At 34.4% G+C, this 18,957-nt stretch overlaps 3 protein-coding genes across 4 annotated transcripts; 1 reads left to right on the top strand and 2 right to left on the bottom strand.

Moving 5' to 3' along the window:
* Positions 1 to 96: 96 nt before the first annotated feature.
* LOC108916191 (zinc finger protein 761-like) lies at positions 97 to 4,387 on the top strand. The gene is made up of 3 exons (XM_023456565.1): positions 97 to 218; positions 3,011 to 4,000; positions 4,187 to 4,387. The coding sequence occupies exons 2-3, from the start codon at positions 3,035 to 3,037 to the stop codon at positions 4,385 to 4,387; spliced, it is 1,167 nt and encodes a 388-aa protein (XP_023312333.1). The 5' UTR covers positions 97 to 218; positions 3,011 to 3,034.
* Positions 4,388 to 8,755: 4,368 nt separating this feature from the next.
* On the bottom strand, positions 8,756 to 12,788 carry LOC108916193 (zinc finger protein 808-like). 2 transcript variants are annotated; one of them, XM_018722399.1, is made up of 5 exons: positions 12,585 to 12,788; positions 12,236 to 12,526; positions 11,753 to 12,159; positions 8,888 to 9,726; positions 8,793 to 8,833 (listed from the first exon to the last, which is right to left on the bottom strand). In XM_018722399.1, the coding sequence occupies exons 1-4, from the start codon at positions 12,699 to 12,701 to the stop codon at positions 8,898 to 8,900; spliced, it is 1,644 nt and encodes a 547-aa protein (XP_018577915.1). In that variant the 5' UTR covers positions 12,702 to 12,788; the 3' UTR covers positions 8,793 to 8,833; positions 8,888 to 8,897. The 2 variants fall into 2 exon arrangements, with proteins under 2 accessions (XP_018577914.1, XP_018577915.1); XM_018722398.1 differs by having other exon boundaries at positions 8,756 to 9,726.
* Positions 12,789 to 14,958: 2,170 nt separating this feature from the next.
* LOC108916192 (zinc finger Y-chromosomal protein 2-like) lies at positions 14,959 to 18,469 on the bottom strand. Its single transcript, XM_018722397.1, has 4 exons — positions 18,312 to 18,469; positions 17,967 to 18,257; positions 17,529 to 17,905; positions 14,959 to 16,670 (listed from the first exon to the last, which is right to left on the bottom strand). The coding sequence occupies exons 1-4, from the start codon at positions 18,426 to 18,428 to the stop codon at positions 15,239 to 15,241; spliced, it is 2,217 nt and encodes a 738-aa protein (XP_018577913.1). The 5' UTR covers positions 18,429 to 18,469; the 3' UTR covers positions 14,959 to 15,238.
* Between the last annotated feature and the right edge of the window lie 488 nt (positions 18,470 to 18,957).

The following is an 18,957-nucleotide window of genomic DNA, read 5'->3' as shown; positions in this document are numbered from 1 at the left end:
AAGGTAATTTTGACATTGCCGTTTGTGTTTACACTTGTGAAGGCCAAAAAAAAGAAGAAGAAGAAAGAAGAAATGGCTTCTTTGCTTCGGCTTTGCTTTATTGTTTGCGACAATATTATGAACGATTAGAATTCCTGAACAGAAAATCAACAAATAGACTTGCAACCAAGAATCTTGGAAGAAACATTTTGTAGACTGTGTAAATACTAAATTGCCAGGTGATAGAAGAAGTCGTAAGGGATGTTCTAAAAATTGTTTTACCGGATGTGGTAAGATCAAGTTAACAAGATTACTTTTATGTCCTTAGTGTAGTTCATTTATACTTATTTACAAATCGTTTCGGAATTTGGAGGAAAATGTTATACATTTCATGTGTACATGTTCCATAAAATTATTTGCTGCTTTTAATTTTAAGTCGATATGTATGGACACCGAGGATTTAATTTTTCCTCATATTAACGCCAGTAAAAAGCCAGCTATTGATTTAAAGGAAGTTTATCTAAAAGAGAAGGGAAATGTTCAGTTAATCTATATATCAGAGAATGGAAGAATACAGTATAGACTCTTTAATCCGAATCTAAACTAAGACTTCCCTTTGCTTTGCCAACATTTTAAATGACAGCTAATACTGACTTATTTCGGCGCAGTGCTAAGTTCGTATACAGGGTGTTTTAGGAAGAGATATATATACTTGGGACGGGAAATTAAAATTTTATGAACGTTTGGCTGTATCACCCAGAGAGCACCACAAGCGATCCTTTTAAATCGCTTGAACTTTTTTGTGCCACGGTGTATGTCATTTCAGAATAGAAAAACATTTTCCCCTATCATTTCTACTTAAGAAATGTACACTTTATTGAAATCTCTAGGAGCAGCCGTTTCCGTTAAAAACTCATCTAAAGATGATGATGCATCAGTCAGTAAAAAGCATCATTGGAAGTAGTTGATGATTAGCATTGATCTATTTACAAAATTCCAATCTTCTGGCATGATCTCTTGGTTGAAAATTTTGTACATTTTAAATGTGGAAAGGATACAAGCCTTGTTTGCATAATGTAATTTTTTTTTTCATTGGCATTTCGGTTATCTGCTTGTTCAGAATGATAGTGACTACTTGGAGGAAAACAGGATTCACATAATTTGGTGAATGTGTTAGAAAACATCCTTGCATCTGGAACCGTTCTATTAGGAAATCGTGTCCCATATTCTCTACGAGTAGCCCGCGAATTTCTATTGGAAAAGCCATAACAAAATAACATATCAGCATACTCTTTATGCGTAAAGATGAATTTTTAAACTTTGAATACAAACATAAATTTGCAAAACAAAAACTTCATTTTATGTCACTTTTAATTAAATGTAAACTACCTGGTGGGAGCCTACTTGAAAATATTACTTTTATTTATTTCCGTAATCAAAACTCGTCAATAAGAAGATTATCAAGTAGGCTCCCATTGACATTTAATTAAAAATTAAAATTTGCAAAACAGTTTTTGTTTTGCAAATTTGTTTGTATGCAATTTTTAAAAATGCCACATATCTTTACGCATAGTGAGTATGCTGATATGTTATTTTGTTACGACTTTTCCAATGGAAATTCACGGGCTGCTCGCAGAGAATACCGGAGAAGATTTCCTAATAGAACGGTTCCAGATGCAAGGGTGTTTTATAAGACATTTACCAAATCACGTGAATCTGGTTTTCTTCCAAGGAGACATTATTATTCTGAACGAGCAGATAACCAAAATGCCAATGAAATCGAAAATATTCTTCAATCAATAGAACGAAGAGCATCGACAAGCACCAGAAGGGTTTCGTTACAGATGAATATTCCTCATGTAAGAGTATGGCGTATGTTCTGCAAAAATGGTTTGTATCCTTTTCGCATACAAAACGTACAAAATATTCAACCAAGAGACCATGCCAGAAGATTGGAATTTTGTGAATGGATCAACGCTTATCGTCAATTGGTTCTAATGATATTTTTTACCGACGAAGCCACTTTTACCAGGGGCGGCATTAATAACCATCACAACAATCATCGTTGGTACGATAACAATCCACATGCTAGTGTAGAAACCCATTTCCAGCACAGATTTACTGTTAATATCTGTTGTGGAATGATTTGTCTTTGATAAAAATTAATTTAGTAGTGTTAATTGGATAGTGTTAAGTTGTTTTTTTTGTTATTTTGTTTTATTCTCGAAAACCACGCATTTTACAATAAATCTTTAAGAGGCGTTTATTTTAGTAAATTATTTGTCAGATTAAAAAATAAAAACATCGTGTTGAAAAAACAGCTGCGTTATTTTTTCTAATTAATTCTAAGAATTGGCGATGCGTGCATATCGTACAAAAACGTGAAAATTCCTTAACTGTCTACCTTACTTTTATCTAAAAAACAAGGCATAACACTTTAAAGATTAAGAACTATTAGTTTCTAAACAAAACAGCCTGACTTTTTTTTGTGAGAATTGCAAAAATAAAATCTAAACAAAATGTACAAAACCTGACAATAACTTTCGATTCACTCTAATACAGAATTTGCATCATTAGATGAGTTTTTAACGGAAACGGCTGCTCCTAGAGATTTCAATAAGGTGTGCGATTAAGTAGAAAAGATAGGGGAAAATGTTTTTCTATTCCGAAATGACATATACCATGGCACAAAAAAGTTGAAGCGATTTAAAAAGATCGCTTGTGGTGCCCTCTGGGAGATACAGCCAATCGTTCATAAAATTTTAATTTCCCGTCCCAAGAATCCTCACCACATACAAAATTTCATGAATTTAACTCAAAGTAGCCGAGAGTTATTAAAGAAAATAATTAATTTTTTTAAATTTGACATCCTGTATATCCCAAACGAAGTGTTTTTTGCTTAAAATTAAACTTAGAGTAACATACTGAAGTATGTACATCTCCTCCTGAAACACCCTGGGATTTGGGATCACTTATAACCCCTTAAAAAAACAGATTTTCAAAAATACCCTATAAATGTAATTTTTTTCAGCGACACTGCTGCAAACCTCCTATAATGAACTGTTCGAGAAGATTAATTGTAAAGCTGCATGATGTACGTAAAACTGAAAATAGAGCAGCAAACAAATGTAATACGAGGAATGAAAACATTTCAAAAATATACAAGCGCAACTTCTGTGATTTCCAAACTAAACGGAGGACCAGCTTTGATAGTCACTATTTAAAATGCAAAGACTCAAACAAATGCAAGGCACTACCACATAAGGGCACTTCACAAATGCCATATTATAAATGTGATAGTTGCAATTACGAATCCACGAATAAGAGTAGTTTCATCAAACATCAGTTGATACATAAAGATCCTTCTCAGGTCCAAACATACAGGTGTAACGACTGCGAATACAAAACTAAGTACAAGAGTGATATCAAACGGCACCAACTGAAACACAAAGACCCTTCCCAGGTTCAAACGTATAGTTGTAACGACTGCGATTATAAAACTAAATACAAAGGTGATATCAAAAGCCATCAACTGACACATAAAGATCCTGAGCTGATTCAAATGTATAGGTGCAATGACTGCGATTACAAAACTAAATACAAGGGAAATATCAACCTGCATCAACTGGAACATAAAGATTCTTCACAGATTCAAATATATAGGTGTAACAACTGCGATTACGAAACTAAATACAAGACTAGATTCAAATGTCACCAGCTGAAACATAAAGATCCTTCACAGGTTAAAATGTATAGGTGTAACAACTGCGATTACGAAACTAAATACAAGGCTAGATTCAAATGTCACAAGCTGAAGCATAAAGATCCTTCGCATGTTCAAATGTATAGGTGTAATGACTGTGATTACGAAACTAGATACAGAGAAAAAATTAAACACCACCTACTGAGACATAAAGATCCTTCGCTGGTTGAAACGTACAGGTGTAACGACTGCGATTTCGAAACTATATACAGGGGTTATTTTATAAAACACCAACAGCAACATAAGGATCCTTCGCAGGTTCAAATGTACAAATGCGACGACTGCGATTATGAAACTAAATACAAATGTGACATCAAAAAGCATCAACGAAAACATAAAGCTCCCTCACAGATTCAAATGTACAGTTGTAATGACTGCGATTTCAAAACTAAATACAAGGGAAATATCAAACCGCATCAACTGACACATAAAGATACTTCGCAGGTTCAAATGTACAAGTGTAGTGACTGCGACTACGAATCCAAACACAAGAATAAAATCAAACAACACAAACTGAAACATGAAAATCCTTCGCAGACCCAAATGTACAGTTGTAATGACTGCGAGTTCAAAAGTAAATACAAGAATAGTTTCAAAAGGCACCAACGGAAACATAAACATCCTTCGTATCTTCAAATGTACTGAACCTTCTCAAATGCAAATTTACCGGTGTGATCTGCGTGATTTGCCAACTGTGAATTGCAGGTGTGAATTATTGCTTATCAATGTGCAAAATACAGTCAGTGTTATAACGCCACGGTTATTCAAAGTGGTGGACTGTATGAATAAAGAAATAAAATGGTTGGAGATGGCTTACCTCCTTTGAAACTCCTATGTTCTTGAAGGGCCCTTCTGATGTCTTGAAAATGTTGATTCGGCTTTCTATTTATTTCTTATGGAGTTGGGAATCACACGCACTTGTTACTATGTCGAGTCTCTCAAATGGAATGAATATGAATTATATACAAAAACCATCTCCAACAAAAACAGTACGTAAAAATAATAAGGATTTTCGTATTTGAGTGAATAAACTCGAAACAAACATGTTGTTGCAACAAATGAAAAGAATAGAAAACTTATTTTATATATTTTAAAAATGAATTGTAATTACAATAACACCCTTTTGCGGTGAAGCCGCAACAGTCAGAATTGGAGCTATTTAAGAACTACAAGACACCGATTGTAAATATTGTAATAAAAAAACATAACGCCTGCTTTGAAAAACATCGGTTGAAACACGAAGACCTTACTGAAACAAGAGCATGGGCAACTGATTCGCTAATACCTAGTTATGAACTGAAAAGTCCACACTTTTCCTGTTTCCTTTGACAAATGATTTGTAGTTTTGATACTTTTATATTATGTTAAATGCCCATAAATATTGTAAATGATATACTGTATATACCACGTAGTTAATAAAAAAGTCAAATTTTCACATGGATAATTTTTTTAATAGAAGGCTGTTGTTACACAGACGATGAAGCATTCAGTGCTGCCGGTGTTGTATACAGGATGTTCAAATTTTAGTCATCAGATTTGAGGCAGATAGAACCAAAAAAAATTGCGCTTTGCCTTATAAACATACTTCAAAATCTCAACGGTTTTCAAGATAAGGGTTGTTAAAAGATCCCTAAAAATTTATTCTCTGAAATAATGCATCTTCATAAAAACATCCAAAGCTTCTTCTTACCCTTGCCAATTATATGCAGTGGTATTTCTCTGCTGTACATATAGTTTCAAAATTCAATATTCGATTGTGCACTTGATTTTCCAGATGGGCGTTGCGGTAAACCTAGGAAAGTTTATTTTATTTAAGGTATACTGGTACAAAATTAAAATATGTTCATCTCGCTTCAAGTCTAATATTCATTATTTGTGTGTCAATGTATTTTCAACAGTCAATTTCCTTTTCTAAATGAATTATTTGTGCTGTACTTACGTGTGTGAATTGTGTACATGTGGATGGGAAGGTTATGTTCAATGTATCTTGTAACGACTACCCAACTATTTTTCTGTGATTTAAAATATTATTTATTTATTTTTGTACATTTCATTCATTATTATTGATTACTGCTTGAGTTTTCTGTTATATTACTTGTTAAGTTCTGTTTTATAATTTATCTTATTTAAAAGAACTAAATTCTCATTTTATTATAATTAGGTACATATTAATAATAATACTTGCAATACCACAGCTGATTGCTTTAACCTATTAAATGTCGAATGAAGAACAGTGGGTAGGAAGGAAAATTGGTGACCAAAAGAAAGTACAAGTGCTTGAGAATTAAAACAGAAAATAGCAAAAAGCAGGAAAATAGCTGTTGAAGAGAAGATTCTGGAGCCAGAACCTCCGCACACGGTTCTAGGACATCAACTAGTCAACACAACGGTACATGGGACAAAGCATGCACTGTTCTTTTTGCAGAGCTTTTACACACACTACAAACTGTGATCACGAAATGATTCGAGTGGAAAAGTTACATGTGTAAGTAGCATATTACTATGATGCACTTCTGTGAATACAAATGTTCCCTAGCTTTTGTTATATAATATCATAAAATATTTGTGTTTTGTTCCAAAACCATCTGTTAATAAAAAACCTTTCCGGCCGTAGAGCTCTCTGAAAAAAAGTGTCGTTGCTTGCCATCGTCTACACCCGCCATTTTGGTCCAAATTATTTGAAAAAATTCACAATTTGTTCCTGACACTATTAGTACAATCATTGAAGCTTTTCACCTGCCAATTCTTTGAAACTGAACCGATCGACTTGAAATTTGGCAGTTAGTTAGAGAGAAGGTCAATGAACATTATTGACATAACGTCGATTGACGCTTCCACCCTGTTGGGGGTTGACACCCCTTCTTGGGGGTGGAAATTTTTGTTTCAAAAATAACGCTGGAAATCAATAGAGAATCAAATTTTGAGCAAAAAATATTCGAAGAATTTTTTCGAGAAATCAATAATTTTTTAGTTATTCACGATTGAAAACTTGAAATTTTGAGTGAAAAAAAAAATTTTTTTGCGAATACTCAAAAACTACGCAATTTATTAAAAAAAGTGTAATGAACAAAAATGTAGCTTATAAAGAAACAAAGAAAATCGTTTTCTAAAAAGTGTTGTACGTCCTATACAAAGTGAAATGTGGTTAGTGGAAGGGGACTTGTTTTGGTGGGAATACTCGAATCGATGTAATCAACGTCAAATAGCGGAAAAAGGATTAATTTTACGTTTATAACGCTCCTGGAGTTTTTTGTATTACTCAAAAAGACCTTCAAAATGAGCACTTATTAATTAGAGTTAATTAGAGCAAAATTGAAGCAGTTATCGTCAAAAACAGATGGGTTGCTCATATTTTTTAAGGAAAAATGAGCAGTAAACGCTGTACCATTTCCATCAGTTTTAAAATTAATCGTAGACCCTTTACAGTTAGTTTTGTTTTAGTGTTCTTCATATGATCCTGAAGTTAGACCGGTTTAGATTGCGTATTTTTTGAATAATGTATGGTAAAAGTTGAAAACGTATTTTCCATTATTCAAAAAAAATTGCCTTATTTATAAAATAACTGAAACTATGAAAGATACATAAAAAAATGATAAACAACAAAAATGTAGCTTCTTTTTCAACAAATATTTTGCCTTTCTTTTTATTCCTATAGCATAAAAAATAAAGGAGATATCGCCGCTTGAAGTATCCATTTTAGTGAAAAAACGACCTGTCTCGAGCCCTTTGATCCTTTCCCTTTAAAAAATGAAGGACTTAAAGGGTTTTATATGCAAACGATCTTACAGCTCTTGAAATTATCTTTAAAATGCTTTTTTGTAGGATATTATAGCTTCAAAATTATGGTACCTACATTTTTTCGGAGCAAAATAGGCTTTCTCATTTTTGGAGCAAAATGTTAGGATTCAAGTGTGTATCAGAGTATATAAAAGTTTATAGGCAGTGTAGCAATTTTTTTATGATTGACAATTATAGCATTCCAAGATTTAAAACGTAATTTTTTATCATTTTTTTAGCACAGGGGTGATTTATAAGGGTTGAATAGTGTTATGATACAAATTCTTTCATAAGCAATGAGGGAATTTTTATTTTAAATAATTGCACCGTTAAAGCATTCCAAGCTTTTAAAAAGTAATTTTTTATCATTTTTGTCAATACAGGGGTGGTTTTCAGGGGTTGAAAGGGAAAAATTATTTAACTAGCTATAAGGTAACTTTTATTTTAAATAATTGCATGTTTTAATCATTCCAAATCTTTAAAAAGTAATTTTTTATCATTATTTTTTGCATAGGGGTAGTTTTTAAGGGTTAAATAAAGGGTCGAAAAGATCAAATATATCATAAAACATGTGCCATGAACATGGAACATTATTTAATCTTTGTGCTTGAACAAGATTTTTATCAATAAAATGTTTAAAACTTAATTTTTTCAATTTTTTTCACTTAGGAGTAGTTTTTACCCCTAAAAAACAAACAGCGTCAATCGGGCTTATGTTACTTTTGAACTTGAGCCTAAGGTGAGCCTTATTCTAAATTTTCATGCAAATCCATGCAGTTTCAAAGAATTTGGAGGTTACAGTTGATTTTCAGCTTCAATGACTGTACTATACAGGGTCATAAAGTCCCCATGGTTCATTGGCCGTTACGTGAGAGTAATAAATAAAGTCATAAAAATTCGTGCAATAGAGAAAGATGGCTATAATGAAGGCGTCTAATAGTCAACGCCCATTTCGCCCTTCCGCAAATAAGATCCACTTCTTATTTGTGGAAGGGCGAAATGGGCGGTGACTATTAGACGCCTTCATTATAGCCATCTTTCTCTATCGCATGGATTTCTATGACTTATTTTATGGCTCTCACGTAACGGCCGATGAACCATGGGGATTTTCCGACCTTGTATACCTTGTACTGAATTTTTCTTGAAAATTCCAGAAAATAACCTTTTTTACCAGAGTTGCTTTACCCTTTAAGAAAAGCAAAAGACATCCCTTGAAAATCACTTTATTTCAAACGGAAGGTACAATACTGAGCACACAGAACACTTAACTGCCCTTCACAATGTAAAAAATCCTATTAACTTTCTTCTCGTATCCTGTAAAAAGAAATTCCTTAAAAAAAATCGCCCTAATTTTGACACTGCACGCACCGCTATAATCTCAAACGTTTAAAATGGCCCTTATTTTCTGCCTCATAAACCCGCTTATCAAGCTGGCGTCCCGGCCATCTTGCACCTGCGTCTCCGAAGTCCCCTTGTGATTCGAATGGTGCACCTGGAAATTGATCTTATTCACCGTCACGTACTTGCACTTATCGCACTTATATTTCGGCATTTGCGAAATATTCCTGTGTTTCACCATGTGATTCCTGATGCTCTTCCTGTAATTTGTGCCGAAATCGCAGTCGTTACATTTGTACAGTTTCTCTTCCGAAGGATCCTTGCGACTAGTCGCATTCGCGATCCTGTGGTGGCACGACTGGTGATAGGAAAGGTTCCCCTTGTACTTGGTCCCGTAATCGCAAACGTCGCACGAGTGCATTTGTGCTTCCTCCCAACTTTTGTGCCTCAACTGGTGACGACTGAGGTTCCTCTTTTTTATTGTTGTGTAGTCGCACTTATCGCACTTCAGCCTCGGCAAGTCCGAGACGTTCCTGTGTCTCAACATGTGAGACGCGATGTTAGGCTTGTATCTAGTCTCAAAATCGCAGTCCTTGCACTTGTAGATTTGAACCTCCTTGTCCCTGTGTTTCGACTGGTGCTGGTTGAGGCTGCGCATGTACTTTGACACGAAATCGCATTTCTGACACTTGTACATTCCTTTCTTTGACGGACTTTTGTGCTTCGCTTTGCGGCGAGTAAGATTTTTATAGGTCAGCTCGTTCAGGATATCTCCTGTGTACTTTGTCGGGTGGTACAACCCTCTTTTTTCTCGATCTTGACTATCGCTGTGGGTTGTTTCGTAGTTCAAGCTCGGTTGAAGCATGCCACTGGAAAAGGGCCCAAATAAATAACAATATAAGTTATATCTTATTAAAAAGAATATTTTTTTTAGTGCAAGAAAATGTGCACACAGCAAAAATTGGAAATAAATTTAATAAGTTGGTAAGCGGGATGGAATGATAAAATGTATTGATACACATTCAGATTCGACTTTAGACTTTATAAGAGTTAAAAATTGTGAAAATAATAATAAAAACTTTCTGTGTGTAGTAGTAGGTCTCTCTTGCATATAGTTTAATTAAAATAACTATTATATCTTAATTTTTTCTTCTAAACTACTCAGGTAGTTTTGCTGCTCCAGTCATTTGGTGATAATCTATTCGATTAAAAGAAAAATTCAAAAAATTAAGAGTTTTGGACCATTTTCTTGACAATAACAGCTACTTAAGGCGGTATATCGGGTTTACCCAAATGCACAGATGTACTTGAAATTGATATAGAGTATTACCCAGTGCTTCCTCTGAGCGTCATATTTTTTTGAATTTTTTTTTGAATCTAGATTTTGAGGTATTGTTGTTGAAAGTTGTTCATTTTAACATAGGTTTATATGGCGAAGATGGACAGTGCGGCTTTTTTTTGCCCATAACTGAGAAAAAAATGTAGAAATTATGAAACAAAACTTTTCCATAGATAGTACATAGTATTATCTTATTTTTGATGTAAAACTAATATAAGTTTTAAACATAGTACGCCTGTATTAATTAGAAACAGAAACCAATAATTGCCATTCAGTCTGACTTGAGGGTTAATGTGGCAACGTCGCAATCAGCTGACAGCAAGGAGGGAATACATTTGAAAGACAATAAAAACGAAATTGATTTCAAACATATACTTTTTTCCAAAATCCCACGTACATTGTTATCAACAATAAATTATCCACAACAGATGACTTTTTGTAATGTTTTTAAAAAACTAGATTAATTAAGATGGAAGCTGTGATATATTTATTGGAATAAAAAATACAGTTGATAAATACGTTTAATATATTTAATGGTTTATAAAAACATCGTAATCATTACCCAGCAACATTTAGGTTACATAAAGTTTTCTTTACTTGATTAATATAATTAGTAATACTTGAAATAAAAGCATTTGTACGGAATAAAGGAGGAACATAAGTATTTCTCAGCAAAACTTTTGTAACATTACTAAAATAGAGATGAAAAACACGAACAGTGAGTAATAATGTAATTTCTATCACAGAACCTTCAAAATTGCATCCAATATTTTCTTTGACTTGGCCGAGAGATGCGCGCGAGTGTCATTTCATTTCTTTAGAACAAAATTATCATAATTATTTTCTCGTCGTTTTACCACTTCACATGATTGACGGATTTTAAATAAACGATACAAATCTTCGCGAGGATAATACGATATATTTGCTATATATAATAATTATATTTTACATAGTTTACACAATACATTTTTTAACGCATATGCATCTTTACCCGAATTTGACGCACAATATCTCCGATGTCCGAGATCTGTAGGTTCGCAGTGTGTACAACTGCACTCGATTATTATCGCTGTTGCCACATCTACATAGTGTTTATGCGTTAATTAAATATAATTTAAAACTACTTAAATATGATATTTTTATGTTGTTAATTTTCAATATGTATGCTATGTGCATGTTGAGTAGATTTCTTTGTTATATAGATAATGTTTATCGCAAATAATTTGAATAGAATTTAATTTTTTCAAGTTGGCAGCGGGTTTTAGTCCCCTAAGAAAAGCATAGGACCCCCCCCCCCTGCGATCCTCACTTCCCTCAGGCCCCGATATACCTCCTTAAGCCTTTGTAGTTTCAAACCTTTAATAACTATTAGTATTTTGTCGATGCAGTTTACTACCAGTAATAGATACACCAAAGTTGAATAAAAAATAGCTTAACTGAAAAATACTTACGGCAAAATAATTAAAAACACTTTGGGCGTTACTCGATAGCGTTCGATTTGAGATTATTTTTGTAAATCATTCTACTTAAATTAACCAAAAGTAGTTCTTCCTTACCTCCCTCCTGCATATTCTTCCAGTTTTACCTCGATTGGCATTTCCATCCGGTTAATCTCAGATTCTTTGTACGAGTTTTCAGTCTTAATGAATATAACTGATGATGACACACCCGTTTGATTCTCTGGGGTCGAACCATTGAAATTATCTGTTTGGTCTACCTCTAAGGGATCTCTTAGAGATCCGTGTAATGTTCCCATCTCATTCGTATCGAATTCTTCCAAGTTTTCGGTTTTAATGAATAAATCGGGAGGCCAAGCTTCCGTGTGACTCTCCTTAGCTTGATCATCACAACTAAGTCCAACTTTTTCACCCACTTCAGAGCAATCTTTTAAAAAAGCATTGTGAGTGCACAGAGAATCAAAGCAAGGCGTGCAAACAACCGGATCTTTGATAATGATGGTCTTCTATAATAAAAAACACTATTTTAAACCAACGAACGCTCATTTTAAATTAATATGTTACTGTATTAATGGTACGTACCATTTCGGGTATGAATTTTTTAATAGCATCAAGCTCCGCATTGAGTACGCATCTAAACTCGTTCCTTACTAGCCGCATACATAGTCGACAAACTTTCTGATCGCGTGAAATAGCCGTCCCGTTCTGCTTCATATAAATTTCCCTCAAGTCGAGCAGAGACACTTTGTCGTAATCCCCATATGGAAGGATGGTGTTATAAGTACCCAAACAAGCCGATTTAAATTCCAAGGCAGCGTTTAATCTTTCATAACAAGGACAACATACTACGTGTTTCCTCCCATCCTCAAATTTCTGAAATGTGATATATGTAAATTGCTACAGAAGTGGCTATGACCTTCTGTTGACTCACCAACTTCAGCAGAGGAATGTCTAGAATGTCAGTCGTATAGTCGTCCACTGCTCTGAAATTTTTGTCTAGGATAGTCGCAAGGCAGAGCCTGCAAGTATTTTCTTTGAAACTGGCCATTTGAGATTTATTATTTTCTTTTCCTTAGAAAGTAAACATATCACAACATAACCTCAAAAAATATTAGATACATGTTACCAACCATAAAAAAACATAATACCCTACCAACATTGAAAAACTACCACAGACGCAGAATAATATAGAAAGTCAAGCCACCATCATTTTAGAAGTATCTTTGTACTCACAGATCAAGAAAAGACAGATCAGATTCAGGGTATTTGTTTGAATCTCAAATGATTCATGTTTATATTTACTATTCCCCGTGTTGTGATTGGTTCATTTAAGTTTCGCGCCACTTTTACGCTCAAATTTTGACATTTTCCAGAAAATTCAAGTTCGCCATTGTTGTGTTTCGTAGTGTAATCTAATGTTTTTGCGTTTTTAATGATTTCGTGCTTGTTAGTAAGATTTTTTCCAGTGAAAAAAGTGTTGAGCAACGCCGAAGAAGTGCTATATTTGCAATATGTACCAAATGAAACAAAATCAACGATCGTTCCATAAGTAACAATAATCATAGACGTAGCAATAAAACAAGCTGTTGGGGTTAAATTTAAATATTTCGCTTTGACAAAATTTAAGTGCCAAAAAGCATTAGTAAATCAGATAAACCAAGGCGTAAAACATTTAATAGATTTTTTTATATGTTACAGATTTCCGAAAAATCTTCTAATTAGAAGACAGTGGTTTAGAAGCTTAGGAATTCCATATACAGAAACAATATCTATATATACCTATATATGCTCTGACCACTTTTGTAATAAAATGCAGGATAATATTCTTAGGATAAAGCATAAGTTAACAAAAAATATTTTATTTCATAATCAATAAATTTCTATTTGAGTAATATGGTTGTCTTTTTTCATTCATAACATTCATTCGATAGAGACAACCTAAAAAATAAACCAATTGACAGCTTTATTAGGGACAAACTTTAACTCCAGTAATATAGCCGTAACACGCAATGTAAAAATCTACATGTAATTCTATATAAAATATATATTTAAACCTGTTCTAATTTTTAGTTTTTTATATAAATTCACACATATGTGTTTGTGATAGGAAGGGTTAATGGACCGACTCTATAAAAATGAATTATAATTTTAAAATATGGTCAATCTTTTAGTTTCCTATATACAAATTTTATAAATTCTATGTAAGAGTTGATACCAAATTTTACACCGTGTCATAAGCTATTAAAATTAAAACTAGGATATACCTACCCAAATGGAATTTAAATACTTTGTTTTGTTAAAATCTCGTGAAAATCATATTAATTAACAGCTTAAGAGTATGATGAAATGTATCATTCCTTTTGTATATAAATGAGAGTAAAATTGTGTCAGTAGATCATCTCAACCGTATTCCAGGAAGAAGTAAATGTAGGGGACTGTGAAGTTCATAAGTAATAAAATAGGTTGAAGAAAAGTTAAATAATCTCATAGATACCTTAAGAAATAAAACACGCTTTCTTAACATACCTATTACACCATATTTCCCTAGTTTATCTGCGGAAAATAAAATTTACAATTATAATTATTAAACTTGTTATTTTAGTTGCAATCAGCCCCTATAAAATGATGCGCCACTGCCCATGAGGGAATGTAAACACAACTTCCTCACCCTTCCGATGAACTATTTTGGCTTCAAGCCACATAGGTATAAATTATGTATCTATGTCTTTTCTTGATCTGTGTTTGTACTTATTAATTACTAAATAATAAATATTGTTGATTTTATTGCAATAATACCTGTGGGATAGCTTTTTTAAATCTATTTTATTAGTTTTTAATTGTTTTAATGACAATTGCGAGCGGCAGAACAAAAAACAGAAGTTTTTAAAATGTCAAGGTTGTCCCATATTTGAATCCGTTAACAGAGGGCAGCCAGATCTACAGATTTTTTTGGAATTGTGGAAATAGGGAATTTTGCTTTATTTCTTGGGATTTTTAAGTCATTTTAAAAAGTATACTTAAATAACAACTCCTTCTAGGGCTGCCCTCCCTTAACGGATTGTTTTAACATATCGGAATACGAAGTCGGAATTGTATAAATAGTGACATCTGTTACAGAAAAGGCAAACGACGAAAACAAAGATGACCACCGGTCGCTGAATTACAAGTGGAAGTGGATCTTATTCGTGGAAGAGCGAAACTGTATGTAAGCGTTATTATATAGAAGAAACTTATAATTCGATACTCTCATCCTATATATTTCAAGTTATATTAAATATTTAGTTTTAATGCTAAAAAATCCTTTATTTATAACTACATAGCCTAGTACACAATTAGCGGGTTCCTAATATTTTTAATATTATTATTCTAATATTCTACATTCTTAATAATTCTTTAGTTACAACTGTATATTATAATACTGGTTGAAGAACTTCTGTTAATTTCCATTTGGTTTATCTGAAGATACCTCGGATGGAATAGTTTAATATGAAAACACCCCCTCACCCTTTGTACGCCGCCATTTTGGTTCTTCACCGACAGTGCTTGAAACTGTTGCATTTGTCTAAAAATCCAGAAAAAACATCCCTATGTTTGCGCTTCCGGAACGACTTTGTGCCTCACCTCATGGGCCACAAGCAAATAGCTTTGTTTAGTTTTATAATCGCACTTGGAGCACTGGTACAAATGCGTGGAGGTTTCGTGATTGAACTGGTGGAACTTCAAGTATTGTTTAGAAGTCGTTTGGAAATCGCAAAGATCGCAATCGTACTTTATTAATTCGGAAGAAGCAGTTTTGTGCCGCAACAGGTGTCGTTGCAGGTTCCTCTTTGTTTTCGCTGTGTACTCGCACTTATCGCACTGGTGCATCCGTTCTTCCAAAGCCTCCTTGTGTGTCATCACGTGGGAGAGGATATTTTTCTTGTATTTAGTTTCGAAATGGCAGTCGTTGCACTTGTACATTTGAACCTGCGTGGGATCCCTGTGTTTTAACTCGTGACTTGTGATACGGCTCTTGTGGTAGGTCGCATAATCACAGGTGTCGCACGTGTACAATTGTGCTTTCGAACGATTTTTATGAGTTAATTCGTGAATGTTAATGTTTGCTTTAGATTTCGTTTCGAAATCACAGATATCGCACGAATACTTCAGTGCTTTGGCACCAATCTCATGTCTTAATAGGTGGCCAGTAAGATTTCCCTTGTACTTTGTTACGTAATCACACAATTCGCACGAGTACATTTCTGTTTCGGCGACACTTTTGTGCTTCAATTCGTGTCGTTGCAAATGGCTCTTATTTGTCGTCTTATAGTCGCAGTCGTTACACTCGTGCGGGAGCTTCCTGTGCTTCATCACGTGCGAGGCGATGTTATTCTTATACCTGGTTATATAATCGCAGTCGTTACACCTGAACATTTGAACCTGCGAGGCGTCTTTGTGTCGTAATTCGTGGTACCGGATATTTTTCCTATACCTCGACTCGTAATCACAAACGCTGCACCGGTACATTGGCCCTTCCGAACGACTTTTGTGTGTCATCTGATGACTGTCGAGATTTTTCTTGTATCTTGATTCGTAATCGCAAACGTCGCATTTGTACATGTGTGTTTCCGAGGTGCTTTTGTGTGATACTTGATGACGGATGAGACTTTCTTTGTACATCGACTTAAAATTGCACATATCGCATGTGTACTTTGGCGCTTGCACGACGTTTTTGTGCCTTAATATGTGCCTCACGAAGTTTTTCCTGTAAATAGTTTCATAACTGCAGTCGTTGCATTTCATCGTTTGCCTGCCTAGAGGATGCGTGGCCTTTATTTTGTACTTTCGTGCTCCCTTTATGTTTTTGTGTCTCATCCGTGATGAGAGTGAATTCTTGGTTTTTGTTTGAGCAGCTGTGAAACGACTCTTATTATTTTTGTAGACACTGGGGTTTTGGTTCTGTAGCTCCTTTTCTTCTACATCTCCATTGTAGCTATTCTTAATTATTACATCCGTGAAGCTTGGTTGTAGCGTGTAACTGAGAAAAATGTACAAATAAATAAAACTGTAATAAATAAAACTATAAGGTACATCTTATAAAATAAGGATACTGCAGTTAAAGAATTAAGGGACGAGTACTGGTAAATACATAATAATGGTTTTTAAAATCAATATTAATGATTTTAAATAGCCTTAAAGTTTTTTTTTGTTTTTATTGCTTTTTCGTTAACCCGACCAGTATTTCTGTTTTAAACAGTAATTTATTTTCGTTCATATTGGCTATTAAATTTTAGTAAAATTAAATATTACTAAAACAATAAGATCAAGATTACATTAAAACACAACTTTCCGTTTCACCCGCTGTGATTGGTGTAATTTTTCATGAGATTCTATTCAACCAATCAGCGATCGCATTATCTCGAACGTAGATGTAACAGTTTGTCATTGTTCATTGTAAACGAATCATTAACATTGATGATGCCAAGATTTAGAGATTTTTTGTCAATCGTGCACTGTTAAACGTCATTTTTTCTAAATGTTTTTTATTAATATACAGGGTATTCCTTAATGATATGTGAATACTTAAGAGTGTGATTTTACATGGTAAATTAAAGATAGTTTGCTTTATAAACTATGGTCCAAAAATGTTCCGTTGCGAAAATACGGGGTATTAAAATTTTAGGCAAAAGAAGGAAATTATTATTTTCGAAACCGCACCACGAGATATTTCAATGATATTTAAAATGTAGTGATAGTTAATAAAGGCATGTTTTGCAATACAAACATATTTTTTTTTAGCGCCAACAGTGGTGTGCGTAGAAACACAGACTTTGATATTTTCAAAGAAAAAAAATGGTATGCCATTGGTTTTTTACCCAAAAGTATTTTTTCTTACTTTCTGCCTTCATCTTCTTCCGATTTTATCTCGACACATTCAGTTTTGACCGACATTTCCATCTCGTTAATATCGTAATCTTTGTCCAAGTTTTCAGTCTTAATAAATAAACCAGACGGTAATACGTTGATCTCCGTTTGGCTCTCTCCGACTGAACTATCACAAATGCCTCTAATTTTTCCATCTACTTCTAATTCCAATTCTCTCAAGTTTTCAGTTTTAATGAATAAATCCGCTCCACCGTCTGCGATTTGACTGTCCCAAACACCTCCAACTTTGTCACTTATAATTGAGCAATCTTTTAGAAAGACATTATGAGTGTACAGAGAATTAAAGCATAATGTACATATAACAGGATCCTTGGCAATGCAGGTGTTCTAAAAACACAATTTTTTAGTGAGTTTTATCCTGCAAATATTCGTTTGAAATTAAACATACCAATTCCGGAACGAATTTTAGGATAACATCAAGTTCCGCTTCGAGTACACGTCTAAATTCACTTGTTACTAGATGCATACACAACTGACAAACTTTCTGGTCGCATGAAATAACTTTTCCGTTCTCCTTCATATAAATTTCTCTCAAGTCAAGCCCAGACATTTTCTCACAATCTACGTATGGAATAATTGTGTTGTACGTGTCCAAACAAGTGGATTTAAATTCTGAGGCAGCGTTTAACCTTTCATAACACAGATTACACACTACGTGTTTGTCACCGTCCTCATATTTCTGCAATGTAAGATACGCATTTATATATTTGTGACTAAAATTTTTCGTACTCACCAACTTCAGCAAAGGAATATCTAAAACGGCCTTAGTATACTCATCTACTACTTTGAAATTTTTGTCTGGTATAGTCGCAAGGCAGAGCCTGCAAATAGTTTGTTTGATACTAGCCATTTAAGTTTTAAGTTCGATGATAACTTTTCTTGTAAAAGTAAACATTTATAACCTCAGTAAATTTTATTTTTGTGGCATTGCTACCAACATTTAAAAATTGCTATAGACCATGGAAACTCGCCATCTTATCACTTTCGGGGATCGGTTTTGAAACAATATGCGGGTTGATTCGCGCCATTATTCTATGGCTAGAAATTGGCCTCAATGATTTGGGATCGAGGGGGATTATCCCTCTTTATCCTGCCTCATCTCGTGTAGGCCTGGACAGCCTTCGTAGGTGGGCCCCATCCGTCGTCTACCCCGACCGCAAATGCGGCCGGTGTAGGCGCTTTGTGGGACCTCCTTTTGTCCTGGCTGGGCCCCGCCGGCTAGGGCCCTTTCTTCTGGCGCTCTTCTTGCTTCGCCGGCTCGTCTGTGTAAACCCCGGGGGTAGTGTCATGTTTATGTGTGGTATGGTTGGGTAGGGTAGTGCGGCTATGCAGCCTGGGATGCGCTTTGCTAAGGTGGCCCTTAGGCTAGCGCGGGAGGG

This window comes from Anoplophora glabripennis, unplaced genomic scaffold, assembly GCF_000390285.2.
Source record: "Anoplophora glabripennis isolate ALB-LARVAE unplaced genomic scaffold, Agla_2.0 scaffold1803, whole genome shotgun sequence".
NCBI lineage: Eukaryota > Metazoa > Arthropoda > Insecta > Coleoptera > Cerambycidae > Anoplophora > Anoplophora glabripennis.
This window is presented reverse-complemented; position numbering and strand designations above follow the sequence as displayed.